At 39.7% G+C, this 26,218-nt stretch overlaps 1 protein-coding gene across 2 annotated transcripts in view; it reads right to left on the bottom strand.

Moving 5' to 3' along the window:
- Positions 1–23: 23 nt before the first annotated feature.
- GPBP1L1 (GC-rich promoter binding protein 1 like 1) overlaps positions 24–26,218 on the bottom strand; it is a 31,970-nt gene continuing 5,775 nt past the window's right edge. The window contains exons 2-12 of one of the 2 annotated variants that reach the window (XM_085067715.1): positions 16,498–17,381; positions 15,527–15,641; positions 15,105–15,234; positions 14,457–14,740; positions 11,667–11,739; positions 10,483–10,676; positions 6,573–6,713; positions 2,856–3,032; positions 2,134–2,258; positions 1,183–1,285; positions 24–946 (exon numbers count right to left, since the gene is read on the bottom strand). In XM_085067715.1, coding sequence (XP_084923841.1) covers positions 800–946; positions 1,183–1,285; positions 2,134–2,258; positions 2,856–3,032; positions 6,573–6,713; positions 10,483–10,676; positions 11,667–11,739; positions 14,457–14,740; positions 15,105–15,234; positions 15,527–15,586 — 1,434 coding nt within the window. In that variant the 5' untranslated portion in view covers positions 15,587–15,641; positions 16,498–17,381 and the 3' untranslated portion in view covers positions 24–799. The remainder of the gene's footprint in view (positions 947–1,182; positions 1,286–2,133; positions 2,259–2,855; positions 3,033–6,572; positions 6,714–10,482; positions 10,677–11,666; positions 11,740–14,456; positions 14,741–15,104; positions 15,235–15,526; positions 15,642–16,497; positions 17,382–26,218) is intronic. The other variant, XM_085067716.1, reaches the window with a different exon arrangement.

Below are 26,218 nucleotides of genomic sequence, written 5' to 3'. Positions count from 1 at the left end.
TTACATAAGAAAGACAATTAGAATTGGCAAACTGATGCAAAATATTTATTCCAAGTTAGTTATTTTTGATGCAGTAGTTTTTCCCCCTCATACAGACTCAATGTGATAGTCACTTTTTAAAATCTGTAAATAATGTTATCAAAATAATCTTAATCTTTGAAATCTCACAAAAAATTTATATTTTACAATCCACCCTGAATATCAAGGCTGCAAGAAGAAGAACACAAACAATTCCTATATCCAAATATTTTACAGCTGTACCCAAAAAAAAGAAAACCACAAACGCCTGGTTAAGTGATGAAGCTCCCCGAGCCGCCAAAAAAAATAAAATAAAATAAAATATTCATGTTATTAGCATTAATTTAACATAATTAGAACTTCAAAAGCCATTTTGTCATCGACAATGATTGTTTTAGCACACCGTTACCGCGCGCTGGGCAATGCGGCGGCACTGTTAGAAGCTTGTTGTTGCAGAGATCAGTCAGCCACTTGTGTCCTGCTCACACGACTGAACTTGTGCACTGCCCCACAAGGGATTTCTGTCAAAATTTGCTAGCTGCACAAACTTCTAGTAAGCATTAGGGCAAAACCAAAAGAAAAAGCTAAAGAAGCCAATTTCTCTCTTCTTTGGGATACAATTATTTCCCTTGTGCATGAAGTATCAACAACAAAAGAAAAAACTGAACAGACTGGAGACAGAATAAACTCTGTTTAGTTTATACAACCCCAAACACGTGTTGAACTATGAACTGAGTTTATTGGGTTGGTTTTATTTATTTTAAATTTATTGTGCCCAGTTTCAGGCATCGTCATCTGACGTTTCACTGCTACTTGTTTCTGTGTCTGAGTCCTCAATCTTTGTCTTAAAAGTGCTTCCCCAGTGGAACAACAGGCTGGAGCCGCGGCCCTGAAGAAATCCATTCTTCCCAAATCCGTTTCTTCTTCGCTGTAGGAATGAAAGTAAGTTTTAGAACGAGCAAAAGTGTGGGGAGTAACTGTCACCAACCATCTGTGGACACGAATTGCACATTTAACTGTGTATACACACTCGGATAATGCAGAATCATCCATTCTACTACAGCCTCACTTAAATTCTTTGTCCTTTTGAACATCCTTAAGAACAAGCCCTTGAGAAAAGAGAGAGACAAGAGCAGTCACAACTGGCAAGAGCTGTAAACATACCTGCTCTGATTTAATCTGGAACTCTTTGAGCTCATCCTCCGTGAGGGGAAGGTAGTTTTCATCATTTTCAGGATATTCTTGCCATCCCATTTCTTTCAATAACCTGATTGCAGAGAAAATAAAAGGGGTATGGGAACTGAAGCAAGGGAACAATGGCAAAGGAAAGAACACTTTGTCCATGAAGAATGAAGTTTTGTACTAAATCACTCCAAATTCACCAGGGAATCTTCTCTATCACATTTCAACAACCCTTTGTGTTTACCCAACATTTTTCAATGTCTTTTACAAATATTTAACGATCAGCAGTCCTGTACATAACCAGCCTGGTGGAAGGCAGGGATTTGAAATTCTAACTCAAGGACATTGAAGGAGGACATGAGGCAACCAAACCAGTATCACAGCTTAGAATCTCCTAAACCTTACTATCTGCTTGCACCAGATGCTCACACTGCTTACTCACTGACATGAGATACAGCCTGAGATACCAGGCAAATATTTTCTTAACTCTCCGCTTTTACAGCATGTAAAGCAGGCACAGGAGTATTCTAAGTGCAAACAAAGTGTGGTGTGTGTCTTCAAACCATTACATTTAGGACACCTGCTTGTAAATGAACCAGAATCACACTAGGTTCATGCTGACTCCCAGTGTGGGCAGGTAAATATCTCTAGGCAGTATTAACGCATGGGGATGTGGCACTAAAGAAGCACTGGAATTTAATTACAGACCTTGGTAAAGCCTTGGCTCACCTGTCATTGGTGTCTTGTTTTACAATCAAGAAGACTCCACCCAGTCCTGCACCAGTCACACAGCCCACACACCTCCTTCTCTGTACACACAAAGCTACTCTTCCTTCCCAAAACCAGAGTTTTCTTTGGAATTGTTTCCTTCTCCTCACACAGCCCAAGGACCACCTTCTTTACTCCAGACACTTTATTCTGACATTTACTCACCTGTGTTCTGCCTCCAATGAATGGGAGAGGTTTTCCCCCTCCTCCGGCAAAGGGAGAGAAAGGCCATTCTGATGGCAGCTCTCTTCCCAGTTTTCCTTTGGTTCTGGTGTGCTGTTGCTCTCCATCTAAAGAAAAATAAAAGCATCAAAGTATGCTTGCACAGACTGTGCCAACAGCACAGTTCCAGGTTCAAGCTTTCGCCTTTGAAAGTTCAAGCCTTTCACCTTGAGCCAGTGTTTTTTCACAGAAGCTGCAGCAACTTGTACCTGGCTGTGACAGTACAATACAGGATGAAGGACATTTGGTCGCCTGGGCTGCTGTGCCGAGGGAGTGAATGCTGGCATTGCAAAGCCTTCACCAGTGGCTCAGAGTGATAGCAAGAAAACGATGAGAATTAAATGCTCCTAAGGACACATTTTACATGCACATTAAGGTACAGATTTATGCATTTGGGGGTCTGGTCTGAGCCTCTGAGGCTTGAGTCACATTCTTGGACCTTTCACAAGCACGAAATTCTACTTCCTGTGAATTTAGTTTGACAGGGAAGTTGGAAAGCAAAGATGTTAAAGATTGCCCTCCATCACTGCTGTGCACTATTTCCACTGGCACATGTGCCAGGTCAGTGGGACTCATTCCCTTCCTCTTCCAGAGTCTGAACTACATACAGTGCTCAGGGCTTTTTCAGTCCCCAACTCCTTCAATAATAATGATCATATACACACCAAGGACAGTGATCTTACATCATCCAGCTTGTCACATTCCCTGTTTTCTGTTATCTCCCCATTTCTATCATCCTTCAGTGCCTTCAGGAATTCGCTCTTTTTATCAGTGGTCCGGCGCATCAGCTTCGTCAGGCGCGAGGAGCAGATCTCGATGGGAGGGGTGGTGCTGGAAGGACTCTGCACAGGGGAAGGAGAACCCAGAATTCAAACTGCAGTGCTAAAAACCTGGGGCCTCTTCAGTGGCTGTGCTTACACCCTTCAAACACTAATCAGTTCTTTGGATGGCTCTCAGCCCCTCAAAAAACCCCAACATAATGTCAAATTCCCATCAAAATACTGATGGGTGTTGCACATTCAGTTCTCCCATCCATTATCAACTCAATTTCTTTTCTTCCTCTAGGAGGTCAATTGACATGGCCATGAATATTTTTATTTTGTTCCTTTGTAACTTAATTCTCTCAAGCAAGCTGGTGCTTACAAGAGTATTAGGGCAGAAAACTTCATGCAGGATTCCTGCCCTACAAAAATAAGCAAATTAAGCAGATTAGACTCAGTTAAAATTTGTGTTTTAAGACATCCTAACAGACTCTACCCTAAAATTAAGCTGTGGGGAGGTAATCTCCTTTCAGGGAGTGGTCACATCCTTAAATAACCACAACTGGGTGTGGAACAGGCAGCCACAGCCTTGGAATCCTCTCCTGGAGAGAACACTGCCAACTGCTGGCTCTGTACACTCAGCCCAGATGGTTCAGTGTGGAGCCAGACACAGACAGCCCTGTGGGATCTTTGCTCAGCTCAATGCATGAACACAAGGAAACCTCCCGTGCTCTTCCACAACGTTTACGCTTTCTTAATAATCTGGGATCTGTGAACCAGGCACAGAGCACAGCAGCTGACCACTGGCAGTACCCAGCCACAATCCTGCAATAGCAGCATTGCTAACTAAGGTGAGCTTTCAATTTAATCGGCTCCATGTTTTGACTGGACACACAAAATCTAAGAATCTAAGAACATGTTATGTGAAAGTTCCCAGTATCTTAACATCTTGCTGGAGTTCTTGTCTGGCTACTCTAAAACAATGAGGAGTTTAATCATTATTATGGATGCCTGACACCAGAGTCCTGCCTGCAAAGCTACTTTTTTTCTTCATGTACATGCTTTGATTTTTCAAAAATCAGTATTAAACCAGTAGAATTTCTTGAAGTTTGTAATGTTTTTCTCACTACACACTTTTTTAGGCTGAGGGGAAGGTTGCAAATTCAGGCTCTTTAAATGAATCTCTTGTGCCAAAACTTTTTATCACACTCGCAGTGCTCTGGGCAAAGATCAAGGGAACTAGAACAAAAACAAGGCAGTCAACTGCTGCTTACATTTCTAATGCCTGTTGCATGTGAAAAACTGGTGTGAAATAACGCCTGCAAGGAAGTAAGTAAAGCCTGGAAGTAATTTCTCAGGCAGACTTTTCAGATTTTCCCTAATTCAACACAGTAAGAAACAAATCAGCAGTTGTAACAGACCTAACAAGTGACTGCAACTATCAGGATAAAAAGCCAACACAAGAACGAAATTAAGCTTTCAACGTAACTATTATGTAGTTATGTTTGACTGTAGTGACAGAAGGCAACTGTGAACAAAGGAGATGAAAATTAGATGTCTTCTGGTAATCTGAAATACTTAATTTGAACTCTTTGCTAGTGGCTGTTTTAATCTCTAAGAAACTGCTGAGGTACTAAAACATTATTTCTACACATTAGGGGAAGACAGTTATAGCTAAAGTTTAGAAACAACAGATTTCTGAAAGGGAATTCACCTCAATTCTGGGCTTATGCATAACTTTTTGTAGAAGGGTTATGTTTTACAGAACATTCTTCAGCACTAAAATAGTACACTGGCATCTCTTCTAAAGTAAGCTTAGCCCTTTGACAGAAACATCAAGGCATCTCAGTCTTTTGGTGTTGCTTTTTTGTGGGTGTTTGAGTTTTTTTTTAATGAGAGCACTATGCATCACCTCAGATTTGTTCTGATGTCTGTCTGTAACACAGATGGTTACTCTTACAGAAAAGTAATCCTGAATTCATTTTAAGAACTCAGGCTGCATTGTAGCTTGGTTGTCTTAGACTGGCTTGTGGAGACAGGGCCAGTGTTAGTTGGCATCCTTTTAGCTTCCAACACACTGTGCTCCCTTATGAATAAAGGTGCTATTTTTACCACTTCTGCAGGAAGTGCATTATCCCCCTTTCAGAAACAAAAAGCTAGAGACTATTTGTAGTAGTCCTGGGGAACCAGGATTGCAGTACTATCTGCTGGCCACAGACCTGTGTTTTCATACTGTAAGTCTCCCAACAGATTCAAAGAAAAACTTATTGCAAGTGTCCAGTTTAGTTGAAAGGAATTTTTAAGCCCTTGATGATTGTTTAAAGTGTTACGTTTTAACCCCTCAGGTTAGTACCACCATCTTCACTGACTGAAGTTTCACACAAGACCTTCTTGGAGGTGGGCGAAGGAAACACTTGCATTACTCCTGTATGATACACAGTGAATGCCCTTCTCCTGTCTGCTGAGGTGAAAGCCTGTTCAAGTTTACATATATATGCTGTCAATACTGTGCCATGCATTACACAAAAGAAGGCTATCAGCAGCACAAAGAACTAGGTCTGAAGAGAGACAAAAGCAAGGGAAAGGAACAGAGTGTAAGATCTATTTGCCAAAGTGACAGGTGTCTGTTTATTAACTATTTCCTTTAATGGCTGCTTATACACTCAGCTGTGGCTAAGGCAGAAAAGTGCAGGCTGCTGCAAAGTAAAGTCCGCAAAGCAGAGAATCATAAAGATGATAAAGGCCTTATTTTTGAAATAACATCTAGAAAGGAACAAGACAAATGCACACCTAGGAAAAAACCCCCAATTCTACACTTAAAATGTGAACAAGCTAATTTCAGATGTTGTGAATCATCATTTACAGAATCACGGAATCATTAAGGTTGGAAAAGACCTCCAAGATCATCAGTCCAACCTGTAAAGAACTGCTGCATTGGCCAGGAATTTATCACACTCTGTTCTGGTTTTGTTCTTTTTTTCTTGTGCTATGTCATTGTTATTGCTGAAATAGTAAGAGACTTTTATTTCATGGGTCTCTCTCCATACTTCAGACCAAAACCAGAGGCAAGTCAGTTTCCCTCTCAGCAGATTACCTCCTTCCGACATTAAAATTAAAAACAGATACTGCAGCTGAAAAGTCACATGTACACATGTTAAACTCCTTCAACCCCCTCAGAACTCATTGCTTGTGCTGTTATTCAAGAGAAAGGAAATTAGACAGATCACCTTCCTTCCCCTTCCTTTCCTATACTGAAGAACATCATGGGAATCAATTTACCTACCTATTCACATCAGTTCTTGGTAGCTGCACTCCCATAACACCAAGCTGACGTATGTCTTGTTACACAACACCATTTAAAGCGTTAATACTTTTTTTTTTACTGGAAGGAAATTCTAATACAGTTGAACAAGCACCAATGGCTTTCCAACCAGAAAAAACCCCATTTTTATTTCTTTTAGTGTATCACTGATGAGGCAGAATGTGTTAAGAATGTACAAGTGAGTCATCCCTCAAGGGTGCAAAGGTAGGTACCACATGCAGAGAGCGTCTTACAATGATTATGCTCTAGTAGGTGATAATGACAAAAGCTCCCACCCTATCCCTAAGCCAAACCCATACCTCTTTGGGAGAGGTGAGGACTGAGCCACCTGCCAGGACCGCTGGTTTGGTTACAGACACTGGACTGGTAAAGGCAGAGTCACGGGTGGAGGACAGCGAGCCTGGTTTATGTTCACTTCTGTTGGCTTTCCATGGGCTTGGCTGTATTGAAGAGAAAACAAAATACAGGGCAATAAATGGTAAGGCAGAAGGGATTGCTTGCAAATATTGAAGTAAGTAAACAACATTATGTTGGCTATTGTATGGATTTTCTTCTTGCCTCTCCAAGAATAGTCTCAACAGGTTTATTTCAACACCCATCATTTTTCCCCTGGCATCTTCTGTTTTCCCCAAATCACACACAATTTGGTTCAGGGCCCCAATCTCCAGTAAAACACCATTAAGGGTTCAAAGAGAATATCCAGCATTGCCCTTCATTAATTGGAATCACCACGGGGTAAGGCAGTTCATCTTACAGCTACCCACAGATGGAAAATTTAAAAACAATCCCAATTAATTCACATTTCTTACGGGAACACTGCACACCACAAAGAAAGGCTTCCAATTACTTGACAGGAAGTTTCCCTGTGCGAGGAAGAAGCACATCAAGGAACAGTTTTGTTCAGGGTGAGAATGCAAATTATTTATTTCCTGGGGCTCTGAAAGTGTCCATCATTGCACCAATTTAACAACAAAACCAAGAAAAAGGAAAAAGAAGCAAAAGCAGAGCCAGTTTACTACAGTGCAGGATCACTTGCTGTTTTGCCCTGGGTACTCTCTGCATACACATACTCTTTGAATGCACTGGCCAATAGGTTGAAGAGCAAAGACTTCAAGATAAGCTTTTGTTACTTGGAATGTTATTCTTGAAGCTCTCTTATCAGTCAAGGACAAACATTGTGAAGTGAGAGTCTACAAAAACAATCCTAAGAAGAAACATGTATCAAGTAGCATAATGTCAGAACATTAAAACAAACAGATTCCTTTGACTCACTGGACTTCTGAAGCCAGCTTCAAGTCACTAGTAAAATAATTCATACACAAATGGGATTCGGTTAAATCTCAGATGCAACAGATCCTGCAATTTGCTACCAATGAGAACAGAGGCACTATTTCAGTATGTTCTCACTGTCTATTGGGTTCTTCTATAAATTTTTAAATAAATGCATCACATGGGAGGCCATCAGCTTTACTCTTCCACTTCAACTTAAAAACTAGCATCCTGCATTATCAAATGGATTCTATGGCATTCACAGCACACGTTAAAACCATCCCCTTCAAACCCAGAAATATCCTGATCTGCACAATATTGCCTGTACTAAAATTAGGGTGCAGTATGACTCTGACAAAAAGTTTCTCCCTGCAGCTCCAGGGTTGCAGTATTCGATTCCCAGCTCTCAGTTGCCCAGTGCTGTTCTCCAGGCTTCCACAAAGGGGCAGCTCAGACAGATCCAAAGACAGACCCCACTGCTTTCCTAGGAAGGCTGAGTGCGACCTTCACAGAGCTATTAGCCATCTCAATTAGCCAAAAAGAACGCACTTGTTTAAAAAGGAAGAGAACTGGTGGCAGTGAAACTACTTGGTACAACTTAGCAAAACCATTTTTCATTCAGTTTTCCTGTGACAGCTTTCCAATACTGCTGACTTTGTGAAAAGGAATGTTTTGACTCCTCTACTACTTTATGCACTGCAGGAATTATGTACAGGAATTATGCACTGCAATTCCTGTACAACTTTCTAGAAATCATCAGAATAACGCACCCTACCACAGCTGCTTAAGGTTGTGTGACCTTAAAAGACATCAATACACAGTTTTTCTGGCTAAGGATATGCTGATACCCCACCTTCTGGTTTTGCTAATGGTCACCATTCATTAACAAAAGCACTGCTGATGATATCAGCAGACAATTCCCACTGCAATCCCCACCGCTGAGGAATATCACACTGCCCCAGCAATCACAGCACCACGTCAGTGCATAAACACTTAGAAATTACCAGCTAAATCACTAAGTACATATTTATAGCCTGCTTCATGTGACTGATCTCTTGGGCTACATATAAAAAATTAATACCTTTTCCACTAGGCAAAGAACATTTCCCATGTTATCAATACTGTAATATTTCTGGTATAAATCCAGGTGTAATCCAGGCTGATTGACTGGTTCAGTGAAGTAAAAATGTAATTAAAAAGAACTTAGGCAGGTACCACTACATATTGCCATAATCTCTGACTTAAATACAGATAAACAATCTGGAATGCAAATGAACTATGTACCATGTAAAGCAAGCTCACAAAAAAAGCTCTACCACTATTTTTGATGGATGCCGAACCTTCAGATCATAGTCAGTTTTATTAGAACTGTGAGCACTGAATAATGTATTCTTTTTATCTGAAGAATCAAAACCTACATAATCTAATTTCAGAACATGGTTAGGGTATGCTTCAAGAGCAGCTCTCCTTGACTGAATTAATGAAAAAACCCTGTCCATGGGCTTTAGAAGCAGCTACAACAAATGCAACAGTGATTGCACGGCAAGTTCCTCTTTGCTGTAGTCACTGTTGCATTTGTTGCAGCTGCTTCTAAAGCTGCTACATTAGCTAAGCAGACTTTTATGCCTAAATTCTGCAATGTCAAGCAACAGGTATATCATGGCCAGCCAGTAACAACAGACATTCCAATAACTTTCAGAGGTGCATTTTCATCTCTCAATCTCTACATTAGTAAAACATTGACTTTTAGACCTCGGAAGTTATCTTTGCACACAAGAGCCAGTAACACAGACAAGCTATATGCATTGTGGTTCACTAAAATTCAGTTTACTTTGAAGCCAGAGACAATCTAACAGTCTGGTTAGAAATTGTACCTCTGGTTTTTTCTAAGAACACTCAAAACATCTAGACTAAACCCAGGTCAGACTATATATACACATGTACCATTCAAGTTGTAAAAGCAAAAATAAAAACCACAGATGGTTCCCTACCCATTAGATTCTGCATTTTGTTTACCTATTCCAAACAAGAGCATATACAGACCGAAAACTGCATGTAGCATGAAAAATGCCTTATAAATAACCTTTCTAATAGGTCAATTTATCCCATCTGTCATGATCAAGAAGTAGATCAGCTGTCAAATTAAGGGTTTAGGAAAGATTATTTGGTAATAATTTTAACCACTATGATTTTTTCTGTAGCTGGCAGAATTTAACCTGAGTTAACAGAGATTTATAAAAGGGAAAAAAGCTCTAAACTTGCTTTCTTACAAAAAACAAGCTGTGAGTCTCTTATTTTGCTTTCATCTTTGAAGTGCATAAGAATAATCTAATCATGGGAAGATTTTGGCCACATATATATGCCAGTTCTCTGGAAAAATGGGCAAGATTAAGCCTAGAACTAAGAAATAATAAAAAAATAAAATTACCTGGGTTTTTTTTAGCACTACTGTATTTCCTTCAGTAAAAGAACTAGACCACAAAACACACTGCTTTTCCAGGTTGTTTTTAAGGCTCAACTAAATTACACCTGAATTGCAGGACGTTACACTCTAATCTGATTTTAGCCTCAATTGTTCTGGACACATCAAAGTATTGTAACCCTATGAAGATTTTTTGAGGTAGTCACGTGAACAGTTCAAGCATATGGCAGGACACATTCCACCTCTCCAGCAGTGCTTGTTTTGTCTTATTAAGATAAGGATTTGTCTAATGCATGAGGACACACCCATTCAAATACACCTCAGCGTAGTCAGAGGTTAATTTTCTCTCTGGACAAGACCAAAAGGCATTTCAACAGAGAAGAGCAATTTTAGTAGTAAATAAACCTCTACTATACAAGCCACTGCCCCAGAAACTCCTGGATTCCAAATCCTGCTACTTGTTGGGGGGGTGATTCCCTTGATCTGCAGTTCACTAACTTGGTTGGAACTCCCTGTACCTTGGAAGGAGGAGCTGCAGGTTTAGGAACCAGATTTTTGTAGACACTTGGGACAATGGTGGTGGCTTTGTTGCCATTTGCCAGGTGAGAGACAGGTGATGTAAATGCAGCTGAGAAGGCGGCGGAAGGATCCTCTTTTGAAACCTTTTTGATGACCAGCATCTTGGTAGGTTGCTTGGCACTAGGGGGGTTTTCTGTAAAAACAAAACAAGAGATTTTGAAATACAGATGTTCAGTTTCAGAACAGCTTCAGTACACTGCTACAGTCCCTCCCCTCTCCATCTCAGACACTACACATCTGATTCTGAGACTGCTACCAGCTGCTCTTTCATTTCACCTCTGAGCAAAGATACTGGATGTGGATGTCTAAGTCCAATCTTTTCTAATATTAATCTCCCTTAATGCTGAAAAGAAAAACCTACAGTGACATCAGTTAACAGCCTTGCACCATTCTAGAGGAATCAGAACAGATATGAGCATTTTTTGGAGCAAGCATGGATCACCTTTGTTAGCTCACTAACACAACAAAAATACTTTCCATAACTTATACCTCAAAAGACACAGTGCTTTTACAAACAAGCACAGTTAATGTTTCTTAGGCCAAATAAGCATAATAGTTTCTTTTGCATTTGTACTATTTACAGTATCCAACTCAACTAATCCAACTAGGTATTAACAAATCTCTATTTAACTGCTAGAGCTGGTACCTTGTTCCACTTTTTTTTTTTTAAGGCATAGATTCACAGAGTACATAAGGATCAAAAGCAAGGCTGTTCCAAGTTTAAAAAAATCAACTAAATTCAAACCACAAAATTATGACAGTTTTGCTGTATTTCTACTATGAAGATCCCAAATCAGGAAATCATGGAGTTCACTCCAATCAGCTCTGCCCTTCAAGTGATGTCTGTGTGAAATCGTAACTGCAGCACTACAGGAAGTGAACACAGAACAGTGACATTATTGCCACTGGCTGTTTTTTTAATGACATGACAAGCACAGTTTCAAGTAGACAAAAAGGCCAAGAGATTAGTGAAGATTGTGGGAGAAAAACAACAAAAGACAGAAAGCAGCAAACTGCTTCACTTAAGTCTTTAAAATATTTTTGAGTGAAAAACCCAGCATTTAAACACCAGTTACAACCTCCTGCTCCAGCATCACCATTGTGTACAGTGACTTTTACATACCCCACACTCCAGAAGGTGTCCCTAAAGGTTTGTTCTGGTTGTTTTGTCTTCCAGCTTCTGGATTCAAAGATGGCTGTAAAAAGACAATGCAAAGGAATATATGGTTATATCACATATAACAACAACAAAAAAACAGTATTATCATAACATTTTGTTTCTAGGAACCCAGAGTATGGGTAGATTTCTCTGAAGAGCCTCTCAAGTGGAAGAGTGTGCTTTGCCACATGACATCTAAAAATCGAGTTTGCATTCTCCCTGATCTCTGCTGTATTTCAAATGGAACTATCAGAGGGTTCAGAATAAGCTCTCTAGTCTTCTACTATAACTAAGTAGATTCTACCAACCAATACATGTAAAAAACATTAGGCATTTAGTCAGCAGCTGAAAAAATAAACTAGAATCCACATCATCAGTATATGAGGAATCTATCCTCATTTCACAAATATTTTAATACAATAATTATGCATCAGCCAATTAAAAAAGGAAAAGCAATACTAGATTCATAATGTAAAGGAATATATTTACTAACAAAAAAAAAAAACCAAAACAAACTACATTTAAATTTATATCAAACTTCAAAACTTCAAACTCTACTTTTTAGGATAAGCATGCATGCAGACTCAGTGCTCTCTGCAGACTTACCTGACACTCAGTTTCAGAATTCAGCTTGGTGGAACAACTACAGACATGTCCAAGCACAAAGCAGAGTACAGAGAATCTAAGCATTTAATGACAAGTGATCCTGATTAGCTATTCCTCTTCCCCTGTCCCAAATAACCTCAGTTCAAAATACAGCCATCTTTTTCCTCTTTTTAATGAATTCTTCATATGTCAGTTACTATGGTGACAGCATAACTCTCTAATAGTAAGCATCTGAAATAGTAGGTAATCCTGTTCTATAATAGTTAGGAAAAAATGTCACCATAGCATAAATTCCTGCCTCAGTCCCTAGAAAGTCCTCTTTTTAAGTACTTTAGTGTTTAGCTACAGGTCAGTTGTATAGCAAGGGTGCTCACACTTAGACTAACAGCCTGATCTGCAGACCTTTCAGGAACGGCGTTGTCAGCCACACAGGCCTAACAGCTACACACTTAACCACAGCATACATCAGTTTCACCACTATGGCAAAGACAATACAGGAGTTACTAAACAAAGCTTGCTGCTAGCCAGCGTGTGGTATTATCATCTTAAAAATGAGGGAAGTAATTAGAGAAGAAACAGCCACACACTTGGGGAAGGCACTCATCAAGGCACTGGAGAACGAAGTACGTGGAAGAAAGATTTAGACCAAGATAGACAACAACAGATTGCACAGTCACCACCGTTGCAATATGTCAGGCTTCTGACAGTCAGAAAACCAGGCTTATAGAAATCCTGAATTACAGTGTTCTTGAGAAATCAGGTTTAAAAGAAATCCACACACAAGCTTTATCCCTGCTATCCAGCTGTTAACCACCCTGTGATGCAAACTCCTGCTCCAAGCTGCAGCTGAACAAGAGCATGCAATCACTTCCCAGGCACTTCACTGAAAAACCCCAGCAAATTAAATCAAACTGCCTCCTGTGGCAATTTAAGCATAGGCTCTGGATTTTGGCCTGAAACAGCTGTGGGCATTCATATATTTCACTCTGACTCCTAAATTCCTGAGCAGAAGCCATCAAATTGCCACTACAACTTCAGCTGTGAACAGCCTTCCAGAGACAAACGCTGAGTAAGACAGAAAAAAGCTCATGATGATGATACACACAAGTGTGCACACTCTCACCAAAACCTCTCATTACAGGAGGTAGCAAAGGCTTTAGCATTGAAGATGAAGACAGAGGAGTTGCATTAGATGAAGGGACAGAGTTACCAGAACCTTACAGATGCTATTATTCTAATTATACTGGTCAAGAAGAACCTGGAGAGAGCAAGAAATAGATGCAAAAAGAAAAACACATGATCTGATAATAAAGCACCCTTCAGGGGTCAGGAGAAATAGAATTAAAATGAAATGAGAAAGCAGAAAAGGTGCACATCTCTCAAAGCATTAGCATTAAGGAAGGCACACGGTAAGGATGAAAGCCATTAAGTCCAAGCACTATTTGATAAAGTTTGAAAAACTTTATTCCAGTAAAAATAGAGCCAGGATGTAAGAGACTATCATACTGATAAAACCACAACTCAAAATGCTGAATAAGAAGAAAGTTGGTCAACTGGAAATACTGATGGAAGAAATGGCTCAAGAAACCCTGATCCACAGATTAGCAGAGAGGGAGGAAAACACCTCTGATAAAATACTATTCCAGAAGATTCAAGACAGTTGCAAAGGTCTGAGCATGTAATCAACAAGCTTGGGAAGGTTATCACAAACACCAAAATGTATCAGAGTGAAGGAGACAGGAAGACTGAAGCAGGCAGACTGAAGATAAACTGAACAGATGTACTTCCAGGAGCAAAAAAAAACGCTTTGCAAGCAAAGCCACAAAGTCAATACAACTATTTTTCCTCTGTCGCCTTACAGATTTTTTGAAGACCTGGCTTGTATGTTACAATGCCTTCAGTTCACAGTAACCATTTGGCAAAATGTAAGTGCCAAATCCCATAATCCAACAGGTCATCGAGTCCTGAGGGCTCTGGGTACCAATTAGCACCCTATCAGTGCTGGAATAATTTTGTCAAATTTGCTGTGTCTCAAACATGGAATGGAATGCAACTCTAGATCCTCATCCCCTATCAATGCTAACACAAATGAGATCTGAAAAGCCACTTCTCACACCTGCCACTTCTAGTGAGAAGCTACACACTTACAAAGTCTTCCTCCTCAAACTGCAAATGCTCTTTATCTTCCTTCTTCTCTTCCCTGGATTCAACAGGCAGCTTTTCTTGAAAGGCGGAACTTTTCCGAGAATGGAAGTTGCCATTCCAGTGGCGATGAACTCCAGTTCCTCCTCCTCCACGCTGGCTCACACCATCATGGCCCCGTGAGGGACCATGCCAGCCAGGCTGACTGCCAGAAAGCCCAACATGAGCTCCTTTGGAAACACCAGAATCTACAGAATCATGGCGGAGAAGGGACGGCTGATGCCAGCAGTCTAAACAAAAGGAGATAAGGATGCAAATAAAAAAAATCAACACAGTATGCAGAAAATTGGAAATATCAGGTTGTCCTTCTTGTTGCTCAGCCAGTATTCACTTTGTAACTACTGTGCTGAACTTATTAAGTACTGTGTGAGTGTATCAGAAAACAAACCAAGCTACACAGTGCACATACAGCTACTATGAAAACCCCTAAAGGCCTGAGCACATGGCATGGGAGAAGAGAGTAGTACAACTTCCTCATACAGTATTTTGAAAAGGTACAGTTTGGGAAAACGTTTCTATTCTGCAGAATTCTTCATTCTGTAGAATATTTCAAAATTTTTGCTCTCAGGCTGCATTCTGATCCCTCTTACTCACCTCCCGCAGTTCGGAGGGGCCCATTATTGAAAAATCCATCGGAAGAGTTGTGTCTCCTGCGGCTCACGCCAAAGCGGCCCTCTCCTCGTGGAAGATGCTCTCCATGTTTCTCAAAGGTGGCTGCAGGGGACTGTGGGAAGTAAAAGTCATGTAATGAAGCATTCATTTGGACTCTCCAGGAACCTGTCAGTCCAGCAAGGACAGTTTGCTAATTGAAAAAAAAACACTAACCACCACATTCCTGTACAAGTTTTCAATACAGCATCCACATCTGCATGGATTAGCCAGCAATGTCAACGAGCATGGATTTGATCAGAATGGCACACAAATCCATGTATCTCACACAGAATCACAGAGAACCTAAGACACTCATCTTACCCGTGGTCAGACCTGTGAAAGGAGGTGATCTGTATTACTTTTACCTTGGTTGACTGTGGTGTTGAGAAATTAAGCCAGGCAGGAACAAAGTCATGCTGCGCCATTTAGGTCCAGTGTCTCCCTTCAATAAAATGAGGCATCAAACCTCATGGCCAGGATCTGTAAATGAAAAGAACATTCCCTGTCATCTTATCCAAACTGAAATACTAATACAATTTACCTCTCAAAGTTTTGCATATACAAAGAGGAGGGGGAAAGTGCTGAAGCTTTTCATATTATACTTTAGCATTTCTTTTCTTCTGCTGATTTTATTCCTCTGACTGAAACAGGTAAGAACTTCAACATTCCCTGTTACTTTCTGTTTACAATTTACATGCCCATGAAGCTCAGGACAGAATGGGTGTGGAGGGGGAAGAAAACAGAACAATTGGCATAGAAAAGCCATACAAGGCAGACACAAAAATCAAGACATGACAGAATTTGGGGTACAGTCCTTCATTGCTCATTGTCTCACAGGCTGCAAAGGGGTGAACACTGCATGTTTTATTCCAGAGGTTTTAAATCAAATATAACCAACTGGTGATGTTGAGAGACATTCAGAGCAGATCAGAGACCTGAAAGACAACCATATGCCAGCTCCTGCCCCTACAAAGTAAAACTGTATCCAGATCCACCAGTTCCCATACAACAGGGAATGTCCGATGCTGACATGTCTTTCATAGCCAAGAAACCAAATGATGAGGAGCAGGACACAAGCTGATGAAAGGATCCTAATGAAAGTTCAACTGAAAGCCCACAGAGGCATCTCACTGGCAAACCCTAAATCGACTTGTTCTTTCCAACATATCATACAAATTTTTACTGCTCAAAATGAACATTTCACGATTGCTCCATATAACTAAATTCCACCTTTTGTGGAAGGTTCTCCAATTACCATTTTGCTTTATTTTTCAACTTTATCTAGAAACAAGCCAACACTGTATAAGCACAGTAATAAGTACGTATGACCACTTACCCTGAGTTTGGCCTCTGCAGTCCAATGTTCTCAGTTTGTGTGCTTCAGTGACCTCCCAGTTCCTTCCTTCTGCAGAATTCTGGAAGGCCAGCCTTGAGGCAACAGTGCGTCTCAAAGCAGAGCACGAGAGGCCGCACTTCGTGCCAAGTGTGCCCTTCACCCCCTCAGCTGCTCATTTTACCCTCTCTTTGCACTCTCGCTATAAAAAAAAGATACCTAAGAAGGTAATTTATATTTAAAAAAGCCACGCCCACGTTCACCTCATTAAATTTCCTCTGGTCGTGGTAGTACAGAACTCAGCCTCTACATTACAAAAAGGTTTGTCAAGTCTGCATGACAACATTCAGAGCAACATCATGGTTAATACTGAACACATACACTCAAGGCTGCTGGACTGTTCATGATCTGCAGCAGGTCAACCTAAGCACTCTGGAAAAAAAGATGTTACATAAAAATGTTTGCCCTAAATGCTGAGATCTAAACAAGAAGCATCTGCCCAAGAGCTCTTAAAATATAAATTTCATTTTTATCACATACATCTGCTAAAAAAAGGTAGAATATTTTAAAAAATGAATGTTACGATATACTCTAGTCTTCACGTAACTTGGCTACTGCTCCACAGAGCTAAGCACTACTTGATATAAAGCTCAGAAGCAGGCACAAGTGCTCTCCCTGTTTTTCACCATTTACACGCTGAAACACAGGTTACACGAACGAAAAAAGCCAGGTCCAAAAATAATCTCTTCTTCTCAATTTTTTGTAGACTGGGTGCTACTTTTAAAGGGACACAATTAATCCACAAGAGCTTCTTGTTCTACAGTGAAGAGTTCACTTCTGGGTCATAGTCCTCTTCCACCAAAGAGGTGAGACAGGAACTGTAGTCACTGTAAAAAAACAAACAAAACTCCATCAGTACAAGTGGCATAAACATGACAAAGTATGACTAAAGTGAAGAACAGAAAGGGAAATTGAGCAACTATAGTGCAAGTGCTAAAAGCTATTTGATCTCTGATCTAAACAAAACCTGAAATAATCTAATTAAAAAAGAGTCCCTGAAAAGGGCATTTTTGCTTTTAAATAATCACTTCCCAGATTTAGTCCACAAAAGGGCAACAAAAACAATCAGAATAAAGGGAAGAGTGGAGAAACTGCATGCAGCTGATGAAAGCAATTCCACACTTCATAGCAATTTAAAAACCTGCTGCTAAAATAATGAGACTCTGGGCTGCAGGTAGGCTTGGCCATTCCAAATGCCTCATCTCTACATGCCCACATCATTCCTCACCTGCTCCAGTACAGCCAGACTCCCCTCTCAAGGGGATGATGACAGTAATACAACCAGTATTCCATTAACTTCTCCACAGAAAATACCACCAACAACAAAACCTAAGTTATTCCACTATGACCTCTTTTTCCTTGAACCATTCTACCTAACCAGAAGCAAACAGATAGTTTAGTGATCTTGAAACAACTGAGAAGTTTTATTACTGTTTAGTTGCCATCAGCTGTTTTTCTCAGGATGCCTTTAGGTGTGCCTTATTATGCCTTTTTATTTGACTTATCAGAGTTTGTTTCCTTTGTTTGGATATGGTTCCATTCTTTGAGTTTTGGTTTTCATTGCATATGTTATTTCATTCTTTACTCTAAGCATGTGGATTTTTAAAAAAAGTTTTTAAGGTGATTTTGATGAAGGCTCAAAATAAACACACACTGGAAATAGTAAAAGAATAACCACCTTTCATCTTCTGGGTCACCCCTTTAATAAAACCCTTCATTTTTATGCTTTGTTTTTTTCTTTCTGGAACTAGATGTTACTCTTGTATAGAGGAGTTGGTAAAGAGCTTTGCATCTAAGCTCTCAGCCACGATCCCATTTCTGGAGACAAAGAACAAGCAGCCTCACAACCCATACAAACTACCAGCCAAGATGAGGAAAAGCCAGAATGGTCATGGCTATACACAATTACCGACCTGGAAACTAATCTGAGCACCCTACCCTGTGCTACAATCTACTGAGCATCACATCTTGCAAACAACTAAAGTTCTAATCTACAAAGATGTGTTTTTATATTAAAGCACAATTTTTCCATGTGCATAAAGGACATAATGGAACATCTGCTGCAAACAAAACAGATTTCCTATCACACTGAACTCTGTACAGGTACAGAACTCCTTCAGATGTGACCTTCTAAGTCTACTATCAAACATATGAGTAGTAAGCAGAAGACAAAATAGGGACAAAGTCAATGCAGTTGACTATATTTAAACAAGATTCATTACCTTCTGAATAAATATGCTTTTCAGAACAAACTCTATAGCAATTAAGCTATGTCAAACTATTGACAGAAGTTAAAAAATTTAAGAAGTTGATTTAATGAAGCTTGAGAATGGTTCACAGCAATGTGAAAAATGGACCTAAAGAGAGGAAAGTCCACAGAGAATTGCTCTCTGGATTTAAGGTGTCTAAATAAATGAACACCACAGAACTGCAGTTTTCAAGTAAAAACCAGGTCTGAGTACACAACAAAAATAAAAACACCACACAAATACAATACTCAGGTTCCATTTACCAAAACAGTTCCCAGTACCTTTGGAAAAGGCAAGGGAAAAGAAAAGCGTATCAACAGTTTGTGTTGCTGCTTTTATATGTCAGCTCAATCAATGCCAAGGTGAAACATTTTGTACAACTCCAACCACCAGTTTATAGATTATCAACATCACTGGTAGTGTGAGTGCCAGGGCTGCTCATTAAGCAGTGCCTAACATACATGTAACAGTTTAGTACAACTTCTAGACTTGACTCTGCAATTCAGTAGGCACATACACTGCTCTTCTGTCATCACCTACCTGGGCATGTCCCAGCACAAAAAGAATGAGGGATGCAACATTTAGATGCAATACATTTTGCTAAATCGAAAACCTTGTTCGATGAAATACTGTATAGTAGCACTGAAACCCTCTGGTCTCCAGGATTAGCCCACGTGCTGTGCCTCAGAGCCCCCTCCCTCTCACACACACTGAATCCTGTCCAACAGCACATCTGCAGCCTACCTGAGACCACTTCCATAACCTACCACATTACTGACAACAGTAGCACCACAAAATCCTAACAGGCAAGACCCAAAGTCTCTCCATTACCCTCTCTCACGGCAACCTACAATAAATTCTTGAGAAAAAAAGTGCAACACCAAGAACAAATAGCATCAGGACTCCCAGGATACTTTCTCAGACTTTTAAGCTAGAGTCTGTATTACAATTTATTGCCAGTCAGAGCTTCTATGCAAATCTGTTCAGTTGCTTTGTTTTTAGACACATTTATACATCTTTGCCTCCCAAGTGAAAGTGGGCACAGCTAACTTGTGCTTTATGTGGAAGTCAACTTGTAGCTATAAAAAATGTCAGCCTCAATTCAACTGAATATTTTCTTGTGCTGTCAATGTGCCCAACCACATTCTCTTCCGTTTTTTATGATGCTCATGATTTTACACAAGGTATATGGACTCATCAAGTTATGTCTCTTTCAAACTAAAAGTATTCATGGAAGCCTTCTGAACACCTCTAATCACTCTTACGAGACTTTACCCTATTCTTTAGGTATAACGTCACCAAAATGGCATCAAGTGTTCAAGATTTGGGAGCATGGCCCATTTATACAGTGGCAAAACTGTGCATTTGAAAAATTTTCTTCCTAATATCTAACACAGTGGTTTTTTTTCCCCCCTATTACTGCACAGAACTGAAGTGACCTTTGCAAACTACTCAGTTCTTCTCATATTGCATTTACAGTTCAATCGAACTGATCTCTGTTTCACTACAGAAAACACAAGGACAAAGATCATCAGTAGCCACTCCCAATTCCAGAAAAAAAGCAAACAAAAGTGCTTGTCAATGCAAATTTAATTCTCACTCTCCTTTTAAATGAATTAAAATATGAATTATTTCTAGTAATACAAGTCAGAAAAAGACAATAATAGTAGTACCACTAAATGAAATGTTCTCTAAAGGCATACCTCCTTTCAAAACAATGAAATCTGCATTAAAGAGCATTGGTGTAGAAAAAAAAGGTTGTTTAACAACTATCCCAACATATTCTTTCACCCATTAAAATGAGTAAGCTTTTGGCAAGTAATCCAAGTACAAAAAAAAAATTTAAACTCTTTAGCACCTGGGTTCCACTTGTTAACAGTTCTAATTAACCTTTAAAAATAATTTATAATTTTTTACATGTAACATTAAAAATGTCTTAACAGTTACTTCATAGCAACCTCTTTTCATAAGTTTTTGTTGTTCCAAAAGTACAGTTTTCCTTTGGTAAATGCTTAAGTTTCACAACTAAATATCCTCCTGTGTCATTTTTACATGCAAGTAAAAGTGGTTTTTATCACTGAGTCAAACAAAATTGTCAGGTGCTCTTTTATATACCAGATTTTACAGTGTGTTTGTCTAAACAAATATTAAAAACTGGCATGAAAACAGAAGGAACATACAAGCATATTCAATTTAAACAGACAGAGACCACAGTAAGAAACATCTATAGTCAGAGAGAAACCCCCATTCTCCAATACCCCTTCCATAAAGGGTTCTTGCTGCACCACAGTTGCATGGAGTTGCCTGGTTGTTTTCAGCCTTCTGTTTACTTTCATTTCTATTTGTAACATAGACTCCATCAGAGTTAATCTCTAAACCAGAGCTTCTAAATCTTTGACTCTCAAGTTGAGCTTTTCAGATGTACCTGACAGTGGGAACCAAGGACGTGTTCAACATGTAAAGACCTACATTGGCCAGAACATGAGCCTAGAGAGGCAAGCTACAGATAATCAGAGCCACTGAGCTATGAAATTATTCACTGGAAATAGATCAAGATATTTCAAAAGTCCTACGAAACAGAACAGATGAGCCTTAGTAGTGGTGCATTTTTCCTATTACTTCCTCCTCTATCTCTGCCTTGGCCCAAAAGACTGTAAAAACCCAAGGGGAAGCACAGTCTACCCTGCCTGAGCTCCAGCCTGCGTGCTGTGCCATGACGTGCTGTTCCAGCACACCACCTCACTGGGAATACCTGGAACTAGGGCTACCTTGTTCACATTACGGACTGCAGTGCGCATTTCTGAAATGCACACATTTTACTGGGTGCTTTTTCTGCTTCACTGTACCCAGCAAACGTCCCCAGATCCCTTCAGCACTGTTGCCTACCAAGAATCCTATTAATTGCTGTCTCTAGTTCAATTTCTCCTCTCCTGCAACAGCAAATCACAAAAACGTGGAGCCTCTAGCGGAAAACCAGCATAAAAGTAAACTTTTACCCTTCATTACACATTTATCAATCCAGTTAATAGCAGCTGTAAAAGGTCATAAGGACAACACCTGTCTATTGCTGCCACAACTTCAGTTCACTGCATTTCTATCTATTACTCTAAATAAAACATGTTTACTTAAAAAAGAATAGATTTGTTTTTCTAACCAGCTAAGTCAATTGGGATTTCAGTAATATTCCTAAAGATCAGATGTCAGCTGGGCTACAAAAGCATTCAGAAGAATTAGTGAACAATTTAATGGATGCAGAAGGCAGAACAGAATTTACTTCCCTCATCAGTTTTCTTTCTGTGAAACTCTTTTAAAGTTATTTAATCAAGCTGATATGCCCAAACATTCAAAACAGACCACTTTCCACTTAGCTACTTTTCACAGTAGGGCTGCTGAATAGGTGTATGTTAGTTTAGGATAAGGAATTAATACAATACGCATTTGCTAAAATATCTCTTTCTAATAACCTCCAATTCATTCAGTATGTTCACAGAAATAGGGAGCCACAGCCTGGAAGCCCAACTCACAAGCACACTACTGATTTCCTTAAAGATATTAAAAAGCCTCACATGAAATTTCACTATCCTGTTTTCCAGAAGAAAATCCAAACAGACCATGGCTCATGGCTTGGTCTCAACATCATACACATTTTATTGATTAAAATAATCATATTTGGGCACACAGACTTAAAGAACATCTAGTTACAGCCCCTGTGCCATGAGCAGAGACACCTTACACTAGACCAGGTTGCTCACTTCCACTGATGGGGCATCCACAACTTCTCTGGGCAATCTGTGCCAGTGAATTACATTTATAATGTAATTATAAAACTTGCTTCAACCTTGCATGCATTATGAGGTCTTACTATAAAAGACACAAGTGCAACATAACTCATTCAATAGTTGTCACAACAACTGGTGAGCCACAAGCTGAGATCACTCATTTCCAGTTCACCTACATAAAGTATCTACAAAACAAACTTACTTCCCTTTTGCTTTTACTTCCATTAATACAATTGTCTAGACACACCTTCAGCCTGTCTGCACAACTGAAAAACAGCTCCCTTTGGAGAGGGCAAATGCAGATGTTCCGGAATGGCACGTACAACTGGTAGAGCTTACCCACCTGAGGTATTAGGAACCAGAACAACTATACCCCAGATATGCCATCACCACTTGTTTCTTTCCATTATATCCAACAGCCAGCCTTCCAAAATGGCTGCATGAATATAAAGGACAGCCCTATGGATTAAAAATACTGCAAAAAACATTGCTTAAATTGTATCTGTCTGCTGAAAAAAATCTAGCATCTAAAAACGCAAAGCACCACTCATAATAGGTTTTCTAGAATTATAGAAATGTGAGCTCATTTTAGAACACTAAATGATGGATTAAAATGTTAAACATGTACTAAACTAAAATCTTCCCAGATACAGATATTAAATGTTTTAGTGAAAAGCAGCTATTACTGAGAGATTAACACCTTGTTTTTCAAGTTTAAAGCAAATGAATCTATCTTGCAGAGTCATCAAAACTGTTTTGTATTCTAGACAGAACACTACAAATCTATATTCCAAGATGAAAACATGCTAGAAGCTTGGTCATACAAAAGTTCTTCCAGAGTAACAGGCTAGGGGTGGGGGAAAATCATACCAACCTGACCACTTATGCAAACCAGATGACTAAGTGAAATGAACTGGAAATAGGTTAAGAAAGGTACATACAGACACATCTATGTCCTAATCCCCTTTCCTCTACTGACAGTCCTTCCACTGACATCTCCCACAGCTCTGCTTCATAAACAACCTGTCCCTTCCCATACTTACTTTCCACTTCTCCAAGGTCACACTGACCCAGTCTTACCTCCCTCAAAATTTCTGGACAAACACCTACCCCCGCAAAACCACATACCGAGCAAAGCCTTAACAGTCTGGTCTTGTGAATACATACTGAGATCTAGAGTGCAGGGGGGTAAGGAGATGATTTTTTTTCTTTTGTGACAGCAATTAAAGATACAAGGGCATACAAGAATAACAACCAAGTAACAGAGAAAAGTGACTTCTAGTTCTGTAGGAAAGATTCTTGATCGAACAAGAAAAAACCACTAACAAACACCACCTTTAGAAATGTTACTGACTGATCGATACCTGCCCTCCAAGTCTCTGTTGATCCAAGTTTCTGCCAGCAAGGTTACCATGTAAAAGCCAGCAAACTTGTCTTTGGAAGCAAGACATACTTAACTCAGAAGCCCAAAGCACATTTTGGAAAAGGCAGCATCTGGGGAACCTGTACAGAAGCCTGTGTAAGATAAGCCTCTGGACCTCAGCCAGCAAGTGTGATACATCAAAAATGAACCCTTCCAAGGGGTTTTCATGAGTTTACTCCTCAAAGCAACAAGAATACCAAGATAAGGCCATTTTAAACACATAAAATCTAAAAGGCTGAACTTCTCATAAGCACAAAATAGGAGAGCTCACAGTTTCTAGATATTATGCCTCCTACCAATTATTCCTGCATGTTTCACAGTGTGCAGCCCCTGGCAATACTGCCATCCCTTATGCCTCTCTCCTGTGCCTGCTAAGATTCCACTTCCCTCCAACGCCCCTTTAACTGTCTTTAGTACTGTCTATGTTACAGAACTGCAGTACTTACCTGAAATATTAAAACCTGTTTACTGCTCTGCTTTGCTGCAGGGAGCAAGGTTTCAGGGATTGTACACCTCTCTTAAAACGAGTGTATCTATTGACACTACTGATACAAACCAAAGAAATACATTTTAAATAGCATTAGGCTTTAAATGTGAACAATGTTCTGAACTTTCAAACAGCTTTAGCACTTTATTAAATAAGGTATTTTACATCTGGAGAAGGCATCCTACTATTTAAATCAAATCCAAAGGTCCTTTTTGCTCTTTAAGGAACAAAATCCAACATCTATTTTGTACTGCACTTTGATCTACAGACCTTTTGCAAATAAGTCAAGATAAGGCTCTGTTCTGCCCAGAACCTTACACAGCACAGCACCTTGTCATGGCTGCCTTTAAGGTACTACTCTCATCCCCAAACCCTCATGACAGAATGAGTGAAATGGCAGTGAAGAGCCCATCTGTACAGTCTGCCCAAAGCCTTAAGGAACAAAGTCACTTCTACTGCTCAGCAGCACACACCAGGATAATGTTCCCCATCATCAGGAAAGAATTGCAAATATGTAATTACTGGCTTATCCCTGCTGCATGCTACATACCTCCTGCCTACCTGTCTTCCAGAGATGTGGATGGAGCCTAAGTAGAAGTTAAGTAAGTAGTTTTCCAGTACCTTAAAAAAAATATAATGGGATGGGTATTTCCCACTAAGGGTATTTTATAACCCAGTATTTTACCAGGGTTATTATTGCTACTACACCACATTTACATTTAAATATACTCCATTTGGAGTGGCAAAAAAACATTTCCTTTGGAAAAGAGCCTTAAATGCAACCAGACTATTTATCAAATATTTGTGTCAAGGCAAGAGAGACTACAAATCAAGCAGAGGGAAGTACAGATCTGCATTCCAGATGAAGGATAAGCAAGTAGAAGGCATGTCATATGCAAAGAGGAAGGAGAATTGAAAGTCAACAAAACAGAGGACACTCAGAAATAACAGACCATTCTTCAAAGCAGTACTATTGTAATTCTTCCCCTCAATACCATTTCTTGGGTCCTACAAGACCAGCACAAACTGGGAAGGGAGGTGCATTCCAGTTATAGGTACTTCCCCTCCAAGACAACATGCCAAGACTGAGGGACAACTCATACCTTCTCTGCCCCTCCCTGCATCTGGCTTATTTCCAAACCCTTTTACATCAAGACCAGGACAATATGATCAAACTCCACGTTTATTTGCCCATAACTAGGACATGACAAAGATATGTTCACTCAGCACTTTTCAGCATGTGTACAACACCTGCATTACAGTTTGTAAAGTTTACGTTGTCTGCAATGGTTTTCATTCCACTGGTTTACCATTTTCAGCACTTTCTCTGACTGAGAAAGTATTAACAAACATCAATGCAGAAAAGTCACCGAACACAATTCTGTTTAAAACAACTCCTATACATAAAAAATAAATTGCAATTGTAACATATACTCCATTAGTTTGGTCTTGGCCTGAAAAAAAAAAGAAAAAGTGATCTCTAATCCTGTGATCTAACGATTTGCTGCAGCTGGGAGATGTATCCTCTTTGGATGTTCACAGTGTTTTCCTGGAGCTCTCTCTATGATCTAGACTGTGAAACTGAGTTGAAATATAGCAAGGAGTTATGGACAAAATGTCCAGCTGGTCTGAGCTTTGCTTTTAGATCTTGCAGAGATTTATTGTCCTGTTCTTCTGCAGGTAAACTGTGCAGACCAAGATTAAAACACTGCCATTTTTCTATCCT

Source organism: Lichenostomus cassidix, chromosome 8 (genome assembly GCF_008360975.1).
Source record: "Lichenostomus cassidix isolate B80296 chromosome 8, HeHo_3.0, whole genome shotgun sequence".
Classification (NCBI taxonomy): Eukaryota; Metazoa; Chordata; class Aves; order Passeriformes; family Meliphagidae; genus Lichenostomus; species Lichenostomus cassidix.
This window is presented reverse-complemented; position numbering and strand designations above follow the sequence as displayed.